At 34.4% G+C, this 12,724-nt stretch overlaps 1 protein-coding gene across 4 annotated transcripts; it reads left to right on the top strand.

Annotated features, from left to right (window-relative positions):
- The first annotated feature begins 2,775 nt into the window (after positions 1-2,775).
- Positions 2,776-12,687, top strand: LOC100800597 (protein NETWORKED 1A). 4 transcript variants are annotated; one of them, XR_005887059.1, is made up of 7 exons: positions 2,776-3,495; positions 4,028-4,100; positions 4,230-4,485; positions 6,086-10,044; positions 10,171-11,348; positions 12,104-12,359; positions 12,481-12,687. XR_005887059.1 is itself a non-coding variant. In XM_041006514.1 (6 exons), the coding sequence occupies exons 3-5, from the start codon at positions 4,386-4,388 to the stop codon at positions 11,332-11,334; spliced, it is 5,223 nt and encodes a 1,740-aa protein (XP_040862448.1). In that variant the 5' UTR covers positions 2,776-3,495; positions 4,028-4,100; positions 4,230-4,385; the 3' UTR covers positions 11,335-11,348; positions 12,104-12,687. The 4 variants fall into 4 exon arrangements, 3 of the variants coding, with proteins under 3 accessions (XP_040862448.1, XP_006590406.1, XP_014619211.1); XM_041006514.1 differs by having other exon boundaries at positions 12,104-12,687; XM_006590343.4 differs by having other exon boundaries at positions 11,971-12,687.
- Positions 12,688-12,724: the final 37 nt, after the last annotated feature.

Here is a 12,724-nt window from a genome sequence, read left to right as displayed (position 1 = left end):
TTTCAATCACGCAACTATATCAGAAAGTTCTTTACTCTTTAGAGTGCATTGAGACCCCATATTGAGAAATACTACTGTATAGTCACTTCCTGAAATCAATCGCCTAAAGAGAGTAATCGAATTAATTATTTCCAGTTTACATGAATGATTTGAGTTGCATTAATTTGAGACCAACAAACTATATTAACATAATTAATATAATGACAACAATAATATATGTTATCCAATTTCCAATGTAATTTATTGAATCAGTTAAATTCAACCGACAGAAAAGCAATTTGATCTATTTATATTAATATATGGAATATTCGAGTGACAAATTATTCCCTCTAAAAACTACAATCTCCCATAGTACTATATTAATATTCAACGATTTGAAGCGACATATTTGTTATGAATTTATTAAAATCTAACGATATGGTTAATTTTCGCAAGAACATATTACTACACTCGTTCACTACCATTTACATTACTCCATTAAGATGTATTTGTACTGTAAATGGCTATTGACAGCGACAAGTTCTTACTATAATACTAGGCATAAGATAATTTTCTCACATAATATTGTCAATTCGCAATGCATCACAATCTTAACTCATAAGTCAACCTATTTTTAATTTTGTGATTTTCGCCATTATCAAATCAAAGTATTCACTAATGGCAAGTTCGGCGTCACCATAAGTATAATTCCTTTTGGGTTTGCTGTTGTGAATCATTAATTATATGGTGGGACACCTTCTCTTCCTAACCAAAACACCTTGACTGTCATCATATGCATGTTTCATATTACTAGTAGACTCGAGAATCTTATGCTTAATAATATGCACGCTGAATTGTATTTTATCACATACTCTAAAATCATAATTATTTGTAATGTATATTTGAAAACAGGTATTATAATAGGATTTACAATCTTTAATGCATTGTATTCTACAAAAGACAAACTCTCCCAACTACCACAGCTTTTGACTTTACTTTAGCATCCCACTTTATTCCAATTATTGTCATTCTATTTGCACGGCAGGAAGAAAGAGATGTCAAGCAGAAAACCTCATAATTAAATTACAAACTTTATATTCCATACCCCCTTTCCTCCAATCCAATACCCTCCCCCTATATTGTCGGTCAAAAATAAAAAAAAGCCGGAAGCTACCAGTGATTTGTATTTGTTTGTAGGCTTAATTAAAATCTTGATATATATAATATAGGTTATTTTTAGATTACAGTCTAATATTTTATTTGTTTTAATCAAGTATTAAAAAAAATTCAATTTTATTCTACTACTTATCTGTCACATACAAATTAAAACAAATTTTACATATTTGATTTTACATTAAATACGAGAAAAAACAAATATTATTGTGACAACTTTAACAATATCTTGAAGATGCATTTTTTTTTTACAAAATCATGAAGATGCATTAAACATTAGATATAAATTATTATTTTTATATTTTAATCACTCTATCTAATAGATTTAACAATATATGTACCAATTTAAAGATATCACGTTTGCATCTCATTAGGAAATTCATTAAGAAAAACTAACTTTCAAAAGCTTAAACGAAATCAATTAAGTTTATAAATTTATAATATTTAAAATTAATTAATATTTTATCACTTTTAACAATTAAATAAATAATTTAAAAAGTCATATGATTTTTTTTAGAAAAAGTTTTTTTTTTTAATCTTAATCATTTGTTAACAAAAATGGTTGTAAATATTTAACTTCTTCATTGTCATATAAAAATGGTTTTATCATTAATTACATTCAACATACACACAGGATAAAAATCAAATTACTATATTTAATAACTCTCCATATTGAGTTTTAGTAATCAAATTATTAAATTTTTTATATTATCTTAACAATCATACCTACCAGATTTTAGGTGTCTAACCCCGCTATAAGGTGAGCAAGGGTTAAGTAAGTAACTTTAGTTTTTTTTTAAAGAAAGTAATTTCAGTTATTAATAAAAAATCAACTATTAATATTTTCAATACATTCATGATTTAATATGGATGTTAACATAATAACTACCACTGGTTTTCTCAATGATTAAGATTAATTATTTTATCCTCTAATGTGAGTTTTTATTTTAAGAATCTAATGTGTGTTATCCACTTTAAAATATATGAATTTAAATTTCAAATAAATGGAACATTTGTAATTAGGACATTTTATAGTCGATATTTACTTATATTTTAAATGTATCCTTTTTATTTAAAATTACTTTTATAAAAAAACACTTTTTTAAAAGTATTTCTTTAATTTTAAACAAACGGGACTAAATCTTATTATGAAATTGTAAGATTAAATCTCACAAAGCTGTGAATTTTGTATTTTTTTTAAAAAAATCACACGTCTTAGATTATGTGTTTATAGTTTTTTTAAGGGGTGTGTTTATAGTTGATTAAACTAGATTTATATTTTTCACTCATATAAAAATTACTTGTTTACTCTTTCTCTTTGAATATATATCTTGTTGATAGGAACAACAATAATCATGATTATAATAGTCATATAATAATTATCACAATAACAACGATAATCATCATAACAATAACAATAGTTATTATAATGATAATACTAATGATTTAATTTAATAAATGATATTAATAATTTTCATTATAATATATATATATAAAGAAGAGATTCGCTTAGTTCAAAAGAATTTCTTCCCATACTCATACTCCTTTGGAGTTTCTTCTGATCCTCCTCATAATTCATTTAATTAGATATAAAAGAAAAAAAAATCTTTCTAAAAATGAAATTCCTTGATTCCCGGGGATGATGAGGGAGAAACACGAGTGTGCAAAGGAATAGTCAAACTTGGGCACCGTTTTTCCTTCACACTTGAAACTAAGGACGGGTGAATAATGCAATGGAAGACAGACAGGCCACACAAACCTGAAGAATACGACCGTTTTATAATGTCTAATATCCCAAATTGATTATGGTGATTAGAACATAATCATGGTTTTGGATCCCATTAATGTTTGTTGAAATGGTGGACACTGCTTGCTATGCATTCGCACGCATCCTTTCCTTAGAGGATACTGTAACGTTAATTATTATAATAATCGCTCCCAAAACAAGATGATTATCTAAACCACAACACTCGATACTTTTCCGTGTTCTGTCTGTGTCCGTTGTCCTTTTTACAGTTGATGAGTCATATATACACACAGAGTCAGAGCCGACACGACACAATTCTATATTGCCAATACCCCACTTCAAAGTTTTCCATTTTGGTGTCTGAGATTGAGAAAAAAAATGGGGTAAAATGGAAGTTTTGCAGCTGCTGGGGATTCTGTTTACAGCATCAAAGCTGTTGATGAAGATCCCATTGTCAGATTTCATCGTTCTGGGCTGTGGTTGATCCCAATTGGTCCAAAGCACGATACTTTCTTTATGGTTTTCTGGACACCCTTTTGCTTGGTTTGATGGTATTTTGTTCCTTGAAGTTGTAGTTGATCAAGTTCGTTCACTTGGTAAGTACTTGATCTCATACAGGCTTTTGCTCATGATGACTAACTTTAGATGTGCCCTTTCTTTTCCGAGCCTATAACTTTTTTTCTCTATTTCTTCCCTTCTCCTTTAACTCCTCATGATCATGGATCAATTTGCATAGGATCCTACTACCACATATATATATATATATATATATATATATATATATATATATATATATATATATATATATATATTTCCTCTGCTCTTAACATTTTTGTCGGTCATTTGGTGAGTGCATTTTTTTCCGGTTCACCTTCAGGGTCTGTTGTTTGATCATAGAAATTGCTCTTGCTTGAGGGCAAATTTCTCCTATCCATTCATAATTAAAGCAAGATAGAAAATGTAACTTCTGTTTGTGCCTGGATTTCGGAACCTTATTTTGCATTTATAAATATTTATCTAGTACAATTCATCATGATGTAGAATTGGTGCTTCTACTACGCATTTGATATTTCATGCTAAGCTCTGGCCCCTCTTGCTAACTCTTTCTTGTTCCTTCCTTTGTGGCAGTCACCCATTGTCTGAACAGCTGAAACCTGAAGTTCCCAAAACTGATCAACTGGAGCTGTGTCCAATTTGGCAGGTAATAGAATAGAAAGAGTTTGCAACTTTCTTATACATTAAGTCATGGGAGTAAAGTTGGATTTCTCATGAATCTGGAGCAATTCTTATCAAATGTACTAATGTTAACATTTATTTGATTTGATGATAGGTAGTTAGGTACCAGACATGGTGAAACAGTCCTGAACAGTCTCAAATTAGAAAGATTCTGGTGGTGGAAATCTATGATCTTGTAGTGTTTGCCTAGATCCAATATCAAGCTTTAGCCAAATCAAAACTAGCTGTGTTGTTGTTCTTTGCTGTAGTCATGGCAACTTTGTCTCATTCCGAGTCCCGGCGCTCGTATTCTTGGTGGTGGGATAGCCACCTACCAAAGAATTCAAAATGGCTTCAGGAAAACCTTGCAGGTCTCTCTCTCCCTGTATTTATGTGTTTCTACAATTATGCTAGAGGAATCTGAATATATTGTTTGAACTTGTTACATTATCTGGTTAGCAACTTTGCGTTCTATTCCATAACAAGAAGACCAAAAAACAGAACCAGAGCTTATTTAGTTGAAATTAACTTTGCACATTAAGATCTACCAAGTGAATAACTTTCTAAAATCCGCAACAGATAGAAAGCCCTGGAAAATATCATTCAGGGAGCTTTCAGAGGAAGGAACAATTTGAGACCACAATAGAGGTCCATAAATTTTCTATACTACGCATGCTAACTTATTTATTTTTAATCCAAAATTCATCAGAATACATTCATACACTAATTCACTATAACAAAGTTTATAAAGATCATTATTCACATGGAAGTAGCAAGACAATAGCCTGTAGCATTTTTGGAATCAGATTTTGATGTCCATGTCTGGGAAAATAGGCTTGAGCTGCTCAAATGTTGTTAACAGTTTTCATGGTAAATCAATATTAATATCATATAAATGCGTGTGGCCCCGTATAGCCTACTCAAACAATTTTGTAAATGCTCAATAGTTTTTCTCTCACAAGCTTTAGGCTGCTTAGCATGACCCAATTTCATTACAGCATCCTTCGGCCGATCCTTTCGGATCTATACTTGGTTGGTAGTAACTTTTTTGGTGTTGAAATCAAATTTCCTCTTCCATTGTGTCATAAAATCATTATTATGTCTATTTATCATCATCAGGCTTCTAAAAGACAAAAGTCTGAGCCTTCAACTACCTAGCAGGAATGATATATACACTTTGCATTTTGCTGTTTGGATGCTAACATAATCATGAAATTGGAATTCATTACGTTTAAATTAATGATGGAGATAAAGGCTCAAACTTAATTGATAAATATGATTCTTAATTATTTTTCAGTTTTTTTTAAAAAAAATAAAAAAGGAAGTGGAACACCATATCAGCCAAATCAGATACGAGAATTTTTTTTTTTTTCTAACTCTCCCTTTTGTAAAATTGAAATAACAATATTTCGTATCGTTTCAAATATGAGGAAAAAAACTTCATATCCGCTAGTCTCAAATATATATAAATTTCAATTAATTTCACTTTATTAACGAAATCATTTCTTAAATATCTTTTATTTAATTGAGATTTTATTTTTATTTATTTTTAATATCAAGTTCTGATGCAGAATAGTTTTAAAAAAATATTTTAAATGAGATTGATATAATTAAATAATGGTAACCAACTTAGTTAGGATGAATTAGTTATTTATTTACTTACGAGATGGCATGAAATACTTTGTGAATCTAAGAATATAAATGTGAAGAAGACAGAGAACGGAAATGGCGTTTTGTACAAGATTTCCTTTTGTCGGGGTGCTTATTCTAAACACAAATGTTGAACCAATTTTACTTTTTATAGACTCGCTGGTCGACTGTGTGGCATTAGAAGTTATGTGATTATTTTTAAATAATAAATCCTGTTGTTATAATGCGTCAAAGATGCTATAACTATAATATACAAGTGCGAGTAATTAAGGAAATGAGGGTTGATTGATTCGTGTCCATGCTTCTGTTATGTTTATGCAGACATAGATACCAAAGTCAAAGCAATGATAAAGCTCATTGATGAGGAAGCAGATTCATTTGCAAGGAGGGCAGAAATGTACTATAAGAAGCGTCCGGAGCTCATGAAATTAGTGGAGGAGTTCTACCGAGCATACCGTGCTTTAGCTGAGAGATACGATCATGCAATGGGAGAGCTACGCCATGCCCACAAAACAATTGCAGAAGAACATTACATGCTGACCGATGATTCGTCGCCGTGTGTTGAATCACACACACCAGGAGTGCCTTGTCCGAATTATTGCGAGTCTGAGCATGCGGAGAAAGCAGATAGTGAAGTTCAAACCTTGAGGAAAGGCCTGGCCAAAATACAGTCTGACAAGGATGCTATCTTTCTTCAGTATCAGAAGAGTATGGACAAGTTATCCGAAATGGAAAGAGATCTCAATAAGGCACAAAAAGATGCTGGAGGCCTTGATGAAAGAGCGAGTAAAGCTGAAATTGAAACTAGAGTGTTGAAGGAAGCGCTGGCACAGCTAAAATCTGAGAAGGAAGCTGGTCAAGTTCAGTACAATCAGTGCCTAGAAAGTATTGCTAAACTGGAGACTATGTTATCTCTTGCCCAGCTGGATGCCAAGGAATTTGATGAGAAAACTTCTAAGGCTGAACTTGAAGCCAAAATTCTAAGGCAAGAACTAGGCCAGTTGGAAGCTCAGAAAGATGCTGGTTTTCTTAGATACAAGCAGTGTGTTGAAAATATTTCAGTTTTGGAGGCCAAGATAACCCTTGCTGAGGAGAATTCCAGGATGTTAAGTGAGCAACTTGAAAAAGCTGAACTGGAAGTTAAAGCACTGAGAAAAAATCTTGCTGAACTGAATGGAGAGAAAGAATCTTTAGCTGTCCTTTACCATCAATGCTTGGAGAAGATATCTAAAATGGAGAATGAAATTTTGCTTGCACAAGAAAATTCTGAAAAACTAAATAGAGAAATTGAGAAAGGGGCTGAAAAACTTAAGACTGCTGAAGAACATTGTGATATGTTGGAGAAATCAAATCAATCTCTTCGGCTAGAGGCTGAAAATCTGCTGCAGAGGATAGCTATGAAGGATCAAGCACTTTTAGAGAAGCATGCTGAGATAGAGAGGCTCCAGACTCTAATGCAGGAGGAGCATTCTCACTTTCTTGAAATTGAATCCACTCTACAGACTCTGCAGATGTTGTACTCTAAGTCACAACAGGAGCAAGGAAGTCTTGTAATGGAGCTTAAATATGGGCTTCAGTTGTTGAAGGATTTGGAGCTTCCGAAACAGGGTGTTTTTAAGGAAGAAATGCAAGAGAATGTGGAAGAAAACAGGACCCTGAATGAAATTACTTTCTCTTCCACTAGGTCACTGTTAAGAAGACAGCAAACGGAAATCTCTAAATTAAAGGAGATCAAAGAGAAACTGGAACGGGAGTTTGTTGTAAACTCTGAAGAAAGCAATGCCCTCCAGCAGGAAGCTCATCAAATAAAGAATGATATCCAGCACTTGAATAATAGATATCACGCTATGCTGGGACAACTACAGACTTTAGGCTTGGATCCTAAATGTTTTGCAGCATCTGTGAAAGATTTGCAAAATGAGAACTCAAATCTAAAGGAGGTCTGCAAGATGGAACGTAATGCGAAAGAAGCTCTTCGTGAAAAGTCAAAGGACATGGATGAACTTTTGATAGAGAATGAATTTATGGAATTTTCTCTCTCAAGATTAAATGATGAATTGGATGGATTAAGAGCAACAGTGAGGAAATTTCAAGAGTCCTGCCAAGTTCTCCAGGAAGAAAAATCTATGGCCGTTGATGAGAAATCAGCTCTATTTTCACAGTTACAAATAGTCACTGAAAGTATGCAGAAGCTATTGGAGAAGAATGCCTTGTTGGAGAAGTCCCTCTCTGATTCGAAGATTGAGCTGGAAGATTTGAAGGCTAAATCAACTGACTTGGAAGAATTCTGCAAGTTGCTAAATGATGAGAAGTACAATCTCCTAAGCGAAAGAAGCATCCTGGTATCTCAGTTGGAAAGTGTTGAGGCTAAACTAAGTAACCTGGAAAAGATGTTTACAAAATTAGAAGAAAAATATGCTGACTCGGAGAAGGACAAAGAAAGCACTGGCAACCAAGTAGAAGAGATCCGTGCTTCAATTTTGGTGCAAAAGCAAAAGCATGCAAATCATAAACACTTGAGCGAAGTCCGACTGACAAATTTGGAGAATCTTTTCCATGCACTACAGGAAGAACTGCGGTTGGGGAAGATTGAATTTGAAAAAGAAGTTGACAAAGCTGTAAATGCTCAGATGGAGATGTTCATTTTGCAAAGTTGTATAGAAGATCTGGAGCAGAAGAACTTGGCTTTGTTAACTGAATGTGAAAAGCATGTTGAGGCATCAAAATTTTCTTACAAAGTTATTTCTGAGTTGGAGACTGAAAACTTTATGCAACTGATGGAAGAAGAGTTTTTGTTACATGAAATTAGAAAGCTTAAAATGGCTATTCATCAAGTGTGTGGGGCTCTTCAGATTGATCCATATGGTGTGCACGACAAAGGAATCAAGCAAGAGGAAATGCCTATATTGCATATTTTGGACAACATTGAGGACTTGAAAAGTTCTTATGTGAAAAGCCAAGAAGAGAAGCAGCAGCTCCTTGTAGAGAATTCTGTCCTCCTAACTTCACTTGAGCAAAATCGATCTGAGAGAGAAAAAATGGAGTCAGAGAAAAAGATCATGGAGCAAGACTTCGAGAAAACGAGACAGAAGAATTCAATGTTGCAGAAAGCGAAGGTTGATCTTCTAGAGAAGAACAGGCAACTGAGGACTGAAGTGGCCAAAGGAGAAGAAAGAGACAATGCATCAAAGTCCAAATTGGCAGCCCTGCATGCAGAGTTGATAGATTTGCAGACAAAAAATCAAGTGTTTCAGGAAGAAAATAATATGATGCTTGAGGAGAAAAATTCACTGCTTAGGAGTGTTTTGGACCTCAAAGATGCAATGTCCGTGGCTGAAGATGAAAACAGTGTAATACTTCATAAGGTACTAGCTCTAAGCAACCTCAACTTGGTTTATGAGAGCTTTCTCACCCAGAAAGTCATCGAACAAGAAGCACTTTCTGAACATCTCAGCAGCAATCTTAGCCGTTTAAACGGTGACCTCAATCAGGAACTTGGTGTGTTAAGGAAGAAGTTTGAGGTGAAAGAAGAAGAGAATGTTTATCTGAATGAGGCTACTAAGAGGATGGATAAAGAGCTGCAGGAAATAAAAAATGCAAATTGCCGTTTAAGTCATCAAGTTGAAAATTCAGAGAATCTTCTCAAGAAGAAAGATATAGAGCTTCTAGAAACGGAGACTAGGCTGAAGGCTGCAGAGAAATTGAATGGGGAGTTTTGTAGATATATTGAGGAGATGAAGATGGATAAAAAAGAATCAAGATTGACCAGAGAAAACCTAGACAGGCAGATTCTTGAACTATCAGAAAATGGCATGAATCAGAAAAGAGAAATTGAACACCTTAATGAAGAAAATAGAAGCTTTCAGTCCGTGATGAGATCATTACTTCATGAAGTTGAGCAACACAAGGCTAGAGAACAAGCACTGAATACAGAGTTGCAGGACAAAACAAATGAATGCCAACATTGTGAGGCTGAGGCAGCTTCGTTCTATTTGGAGCTTCAGATTTCATCCATTAGTGAAGAACTGCTGAAAGGCAAGGTCACTGAGCTTACTGGAGTTTGCAAGAGACTTGATGATGAAAGTGCAGGGAAAGGCTTGGTGATTGAACAAATGATAGAAAGAATCGGTTTACTGGAAAAGGAAATTAGAGGACTGAAGGGGCAGCTATCTGCATACACTCCAACAATTACTTCTTTGAAAGAGGATTTTGCATCTCTAGAGCACACTTACTTTCTTTTGACCAATAAAACTTTTGCCGTAGGCAACATAGAACAGAAGGTATCATCTTGTTTCACCCAGATATTATGTACTTGTATTTGCTTCTTCCTCGTCTCTTGTCAAAACAGCTTATGCAGTTCACTTATATTTTCTATTTATCCATGTCTATCGCGAATGTTTTTCCAGGATGTAGTGACTGAGATTTGTCTCCAAGAAGCAAATAGCTATCGAAGTTTAAAAGGAAATGAAAGCACCTTAACACCAGATGGGGTTACAGATTTGCTGAGCATGCAGACAAGGATTAGAGCAGTTGAAAAGTTAATGATGGAAGAACTTGAAAGACATGTGGAGGAGGAAAGTTTGACCACAAATGTCAAAGCAGAAGCTGTTACAGAAATGACTGAGCATTCAAATTTGGAAGTTGGCACGTATCCAGAAATTGACGACAGAAAAGTGGTGATGAAAATTAAGAAAGACAACAGCAAACGTGGCAATAATGCATGGAGAACAAAATCTCAGAAAAGGTTGATAATGATAGACATTCCTCTTGATGACTACAAGGATGATCCAGACTCCAACAAGTATTGCAAGAGAGATCACACTAGGTGCAATGATCATATGCTTGAGCTATGTGAAACTGATCAGCATGATGTTACAGAAGAAAGTAAACATAATTCTGTTTCAATAGAGGATGTAATTACATGCCATGAGTCAGAAAGATGTCAAAATTACTCTTCAGAATTGGAGACAGAGAAGGAATTAGGGGTTGACAAGCTAGAGTTGTGGAAGACTCGAAAAGAGACGACAAGTGAAGATAGCAAGAGGAAAATTTTGGAGAGGCTTGCCTCCGATTCTCAGAAGCTTGCCATTCTTAAAATGACACTACAAGACTTGAAGAAGAAACCAGAGACACAGAAGAAAAGCAGCAAGGTAAATGAGATTGAGTATGAAACAGTGAAAAGGCATATAGAAGATGTTGAGGAAGCTGTCATGCAACAAATAGGCATATATGATCAACTGGCAAAGGATATTGAAGAGTGCACATCCTCATCTTCAGACACAAACACAATGCAGATGGAAAAGCAAGGAGGACACGGGCAAAGAAAAAAGCTAACAGAACAGGCTCGAAGAGGTTCTGAACAGATAGGAAGGTTGCAGTTTGAGGTGCAGAACATCCAGTATATTCTGCTCAAATTGGCTGATGTGAAGAACAACAAATGCAAAAACAAAAACACTAGACCAACAGGTGTGTTGCTGAAGGACTTTATTCGCATTGGAAGGAAAAATAACAGAAGGCGCCGTAAGGGATGTGCTTGTGGATGTTCAAGGCCTTCAACTAATGAGGACTAAGTCAGACACAGCATGTATGTTATGAGCACTTTCTTTGTTTGTGATGTTTCTATAACTAGCGTATCAATTGTTAACATAGCTAGTAAAATTGAAGGTTTGCCTAAGAAGAAATAAGAGATCATTCAGTTTAGGCTTATCTGATTATATCAACTTCTTTCACATCTGTATGTATGCTTTATCTTCCGAAAGAATTGTACTGAGTGACTTGTATGAAGAATTGCATTGTAATAGTCAATAAAACTCTCGGTGCAATAATTATTTTGCACCGTATAATTTCCTTCTTTTCAGAACGTGTATTGAGAATTTCCTTTCTTCTTGGTTTTAAGTTTCGTTAACTTATGCTATGTGTTAATAAAAGTGAGACGGTAAACACATGAATACTGAATCATTTGGTTAAGAGACATATACAGTCATCATCTGAATTGTTAGTCAAAATGACTTTCTTATCTCACATTTGGAAAGAAATTAGTTAATTTTTCTAAATTATTAAACTTGCTATTTTGTAGGCTTGACTATCTTTGCCACAATAATCATAATATTGTAATTTCTTTTCTCTTCAATCTTTTTTTTTTTAAAATAAAAAATATTAATTTTATAATTTTTTTTCTTCAAACCTTTTAAATCTTGATTGACTAGAAAGCATGGTCTAGTCATCTTCTTTGGGCGGCCTGAATAGTCAACGATGGCAGACTGCAGCCTGCCTTCCTTTCTTTCTGGCAACTATGGAGAAAGCGTTGATTTGGGTGAAATATGTCTTGGACTCCTTCAGGTTCAGACCTGGATGATCTCATGGTGTGGAGCAGTGATGAAAAGGGGGCCAGTTATTGTTCTTGGGATCCTTACAGCAGCAAAGATCCATCCAGAATGTAGCAAGCAAGTTTCTATGGTGCAGAGCAATATGCCTCAAGGAACAGATCCGCGGAAGGCTGCTTTCACTGAGTTGCCAAACTTGGAGAATGGAGAGGCTTGAAGCTCTTGTTGATGTCTTCAATGTTGGGTCTCAGAGAGGAGGGAATTCTCGGCAAGTATGGTCATCTTCTGATCCTCACCTTTCATTTCCTTAATTTGTTTTACCACTCAGATGTCATTTTATCATATCATGTTTAATTTGGAATGAATATTTAGATAATGCCAAAGATTTTTCAGGAAAATTTGTTTATGGTTACCCGGCAAGGTCATCTTCATTCCTCTTGTGTATAAGGAGCGTTTTTCGAGAAGGAAATGTCAATTTTAGCTTTGAAAGGGGCAGTCAAGATTAAGATTAATTTGATATATAAATTATATTATGAGTAGAAATTTACACACCCAAACTTCAGTATCTCAACTGAACAAATAAAAACTTCAATACCACAACCACTTCAGCAATGGAACCTCAAGTAGCAAATGCATC

The sequence above is a fragment of the Glycine max genome, chromosome 11, assembly GCF_000004515.6.
Source record: "Glycine max cultivar Williams 82 chromosome 11, Glycine_max_v4.0, whole genome shotgun sequence".
NCBI classification, from domain to species: Eukaryota; Viridiplantae; Streptophyta; class Magnoliopsida; order Fabales; family Fabaceae; genus Glycine; species Glycine max.
The sequence above is the reverse complement of the archived record's forward strand: the minus strand, read 5'-3'. Positions and strand labels throughout refer to the sequence as shown.

Coding starts and splice junctions, on each gene's coding strand:
- LOC100800597 (XM_041006514.1), top strand. CDS start 4,386: ATGGCAACTTTGTCTCATTCCGAGTCCCGGCGCTCGTATTCTTGGTGG. Junction 4,486..6,085: donor GCTTCAGGAAAACCTTGCAG/GTCTCTCTCTCC, acceptor ATGTTTATGCAG/ACATAGATACCAAAGTCAAA. Junction 10,045..10,170: donor TAGGCAACATAGAACAGAAG/GTATCATCTTGT, acceptor ATGTTTTTCCAG/GATGTAGTGACTGAGATTTG.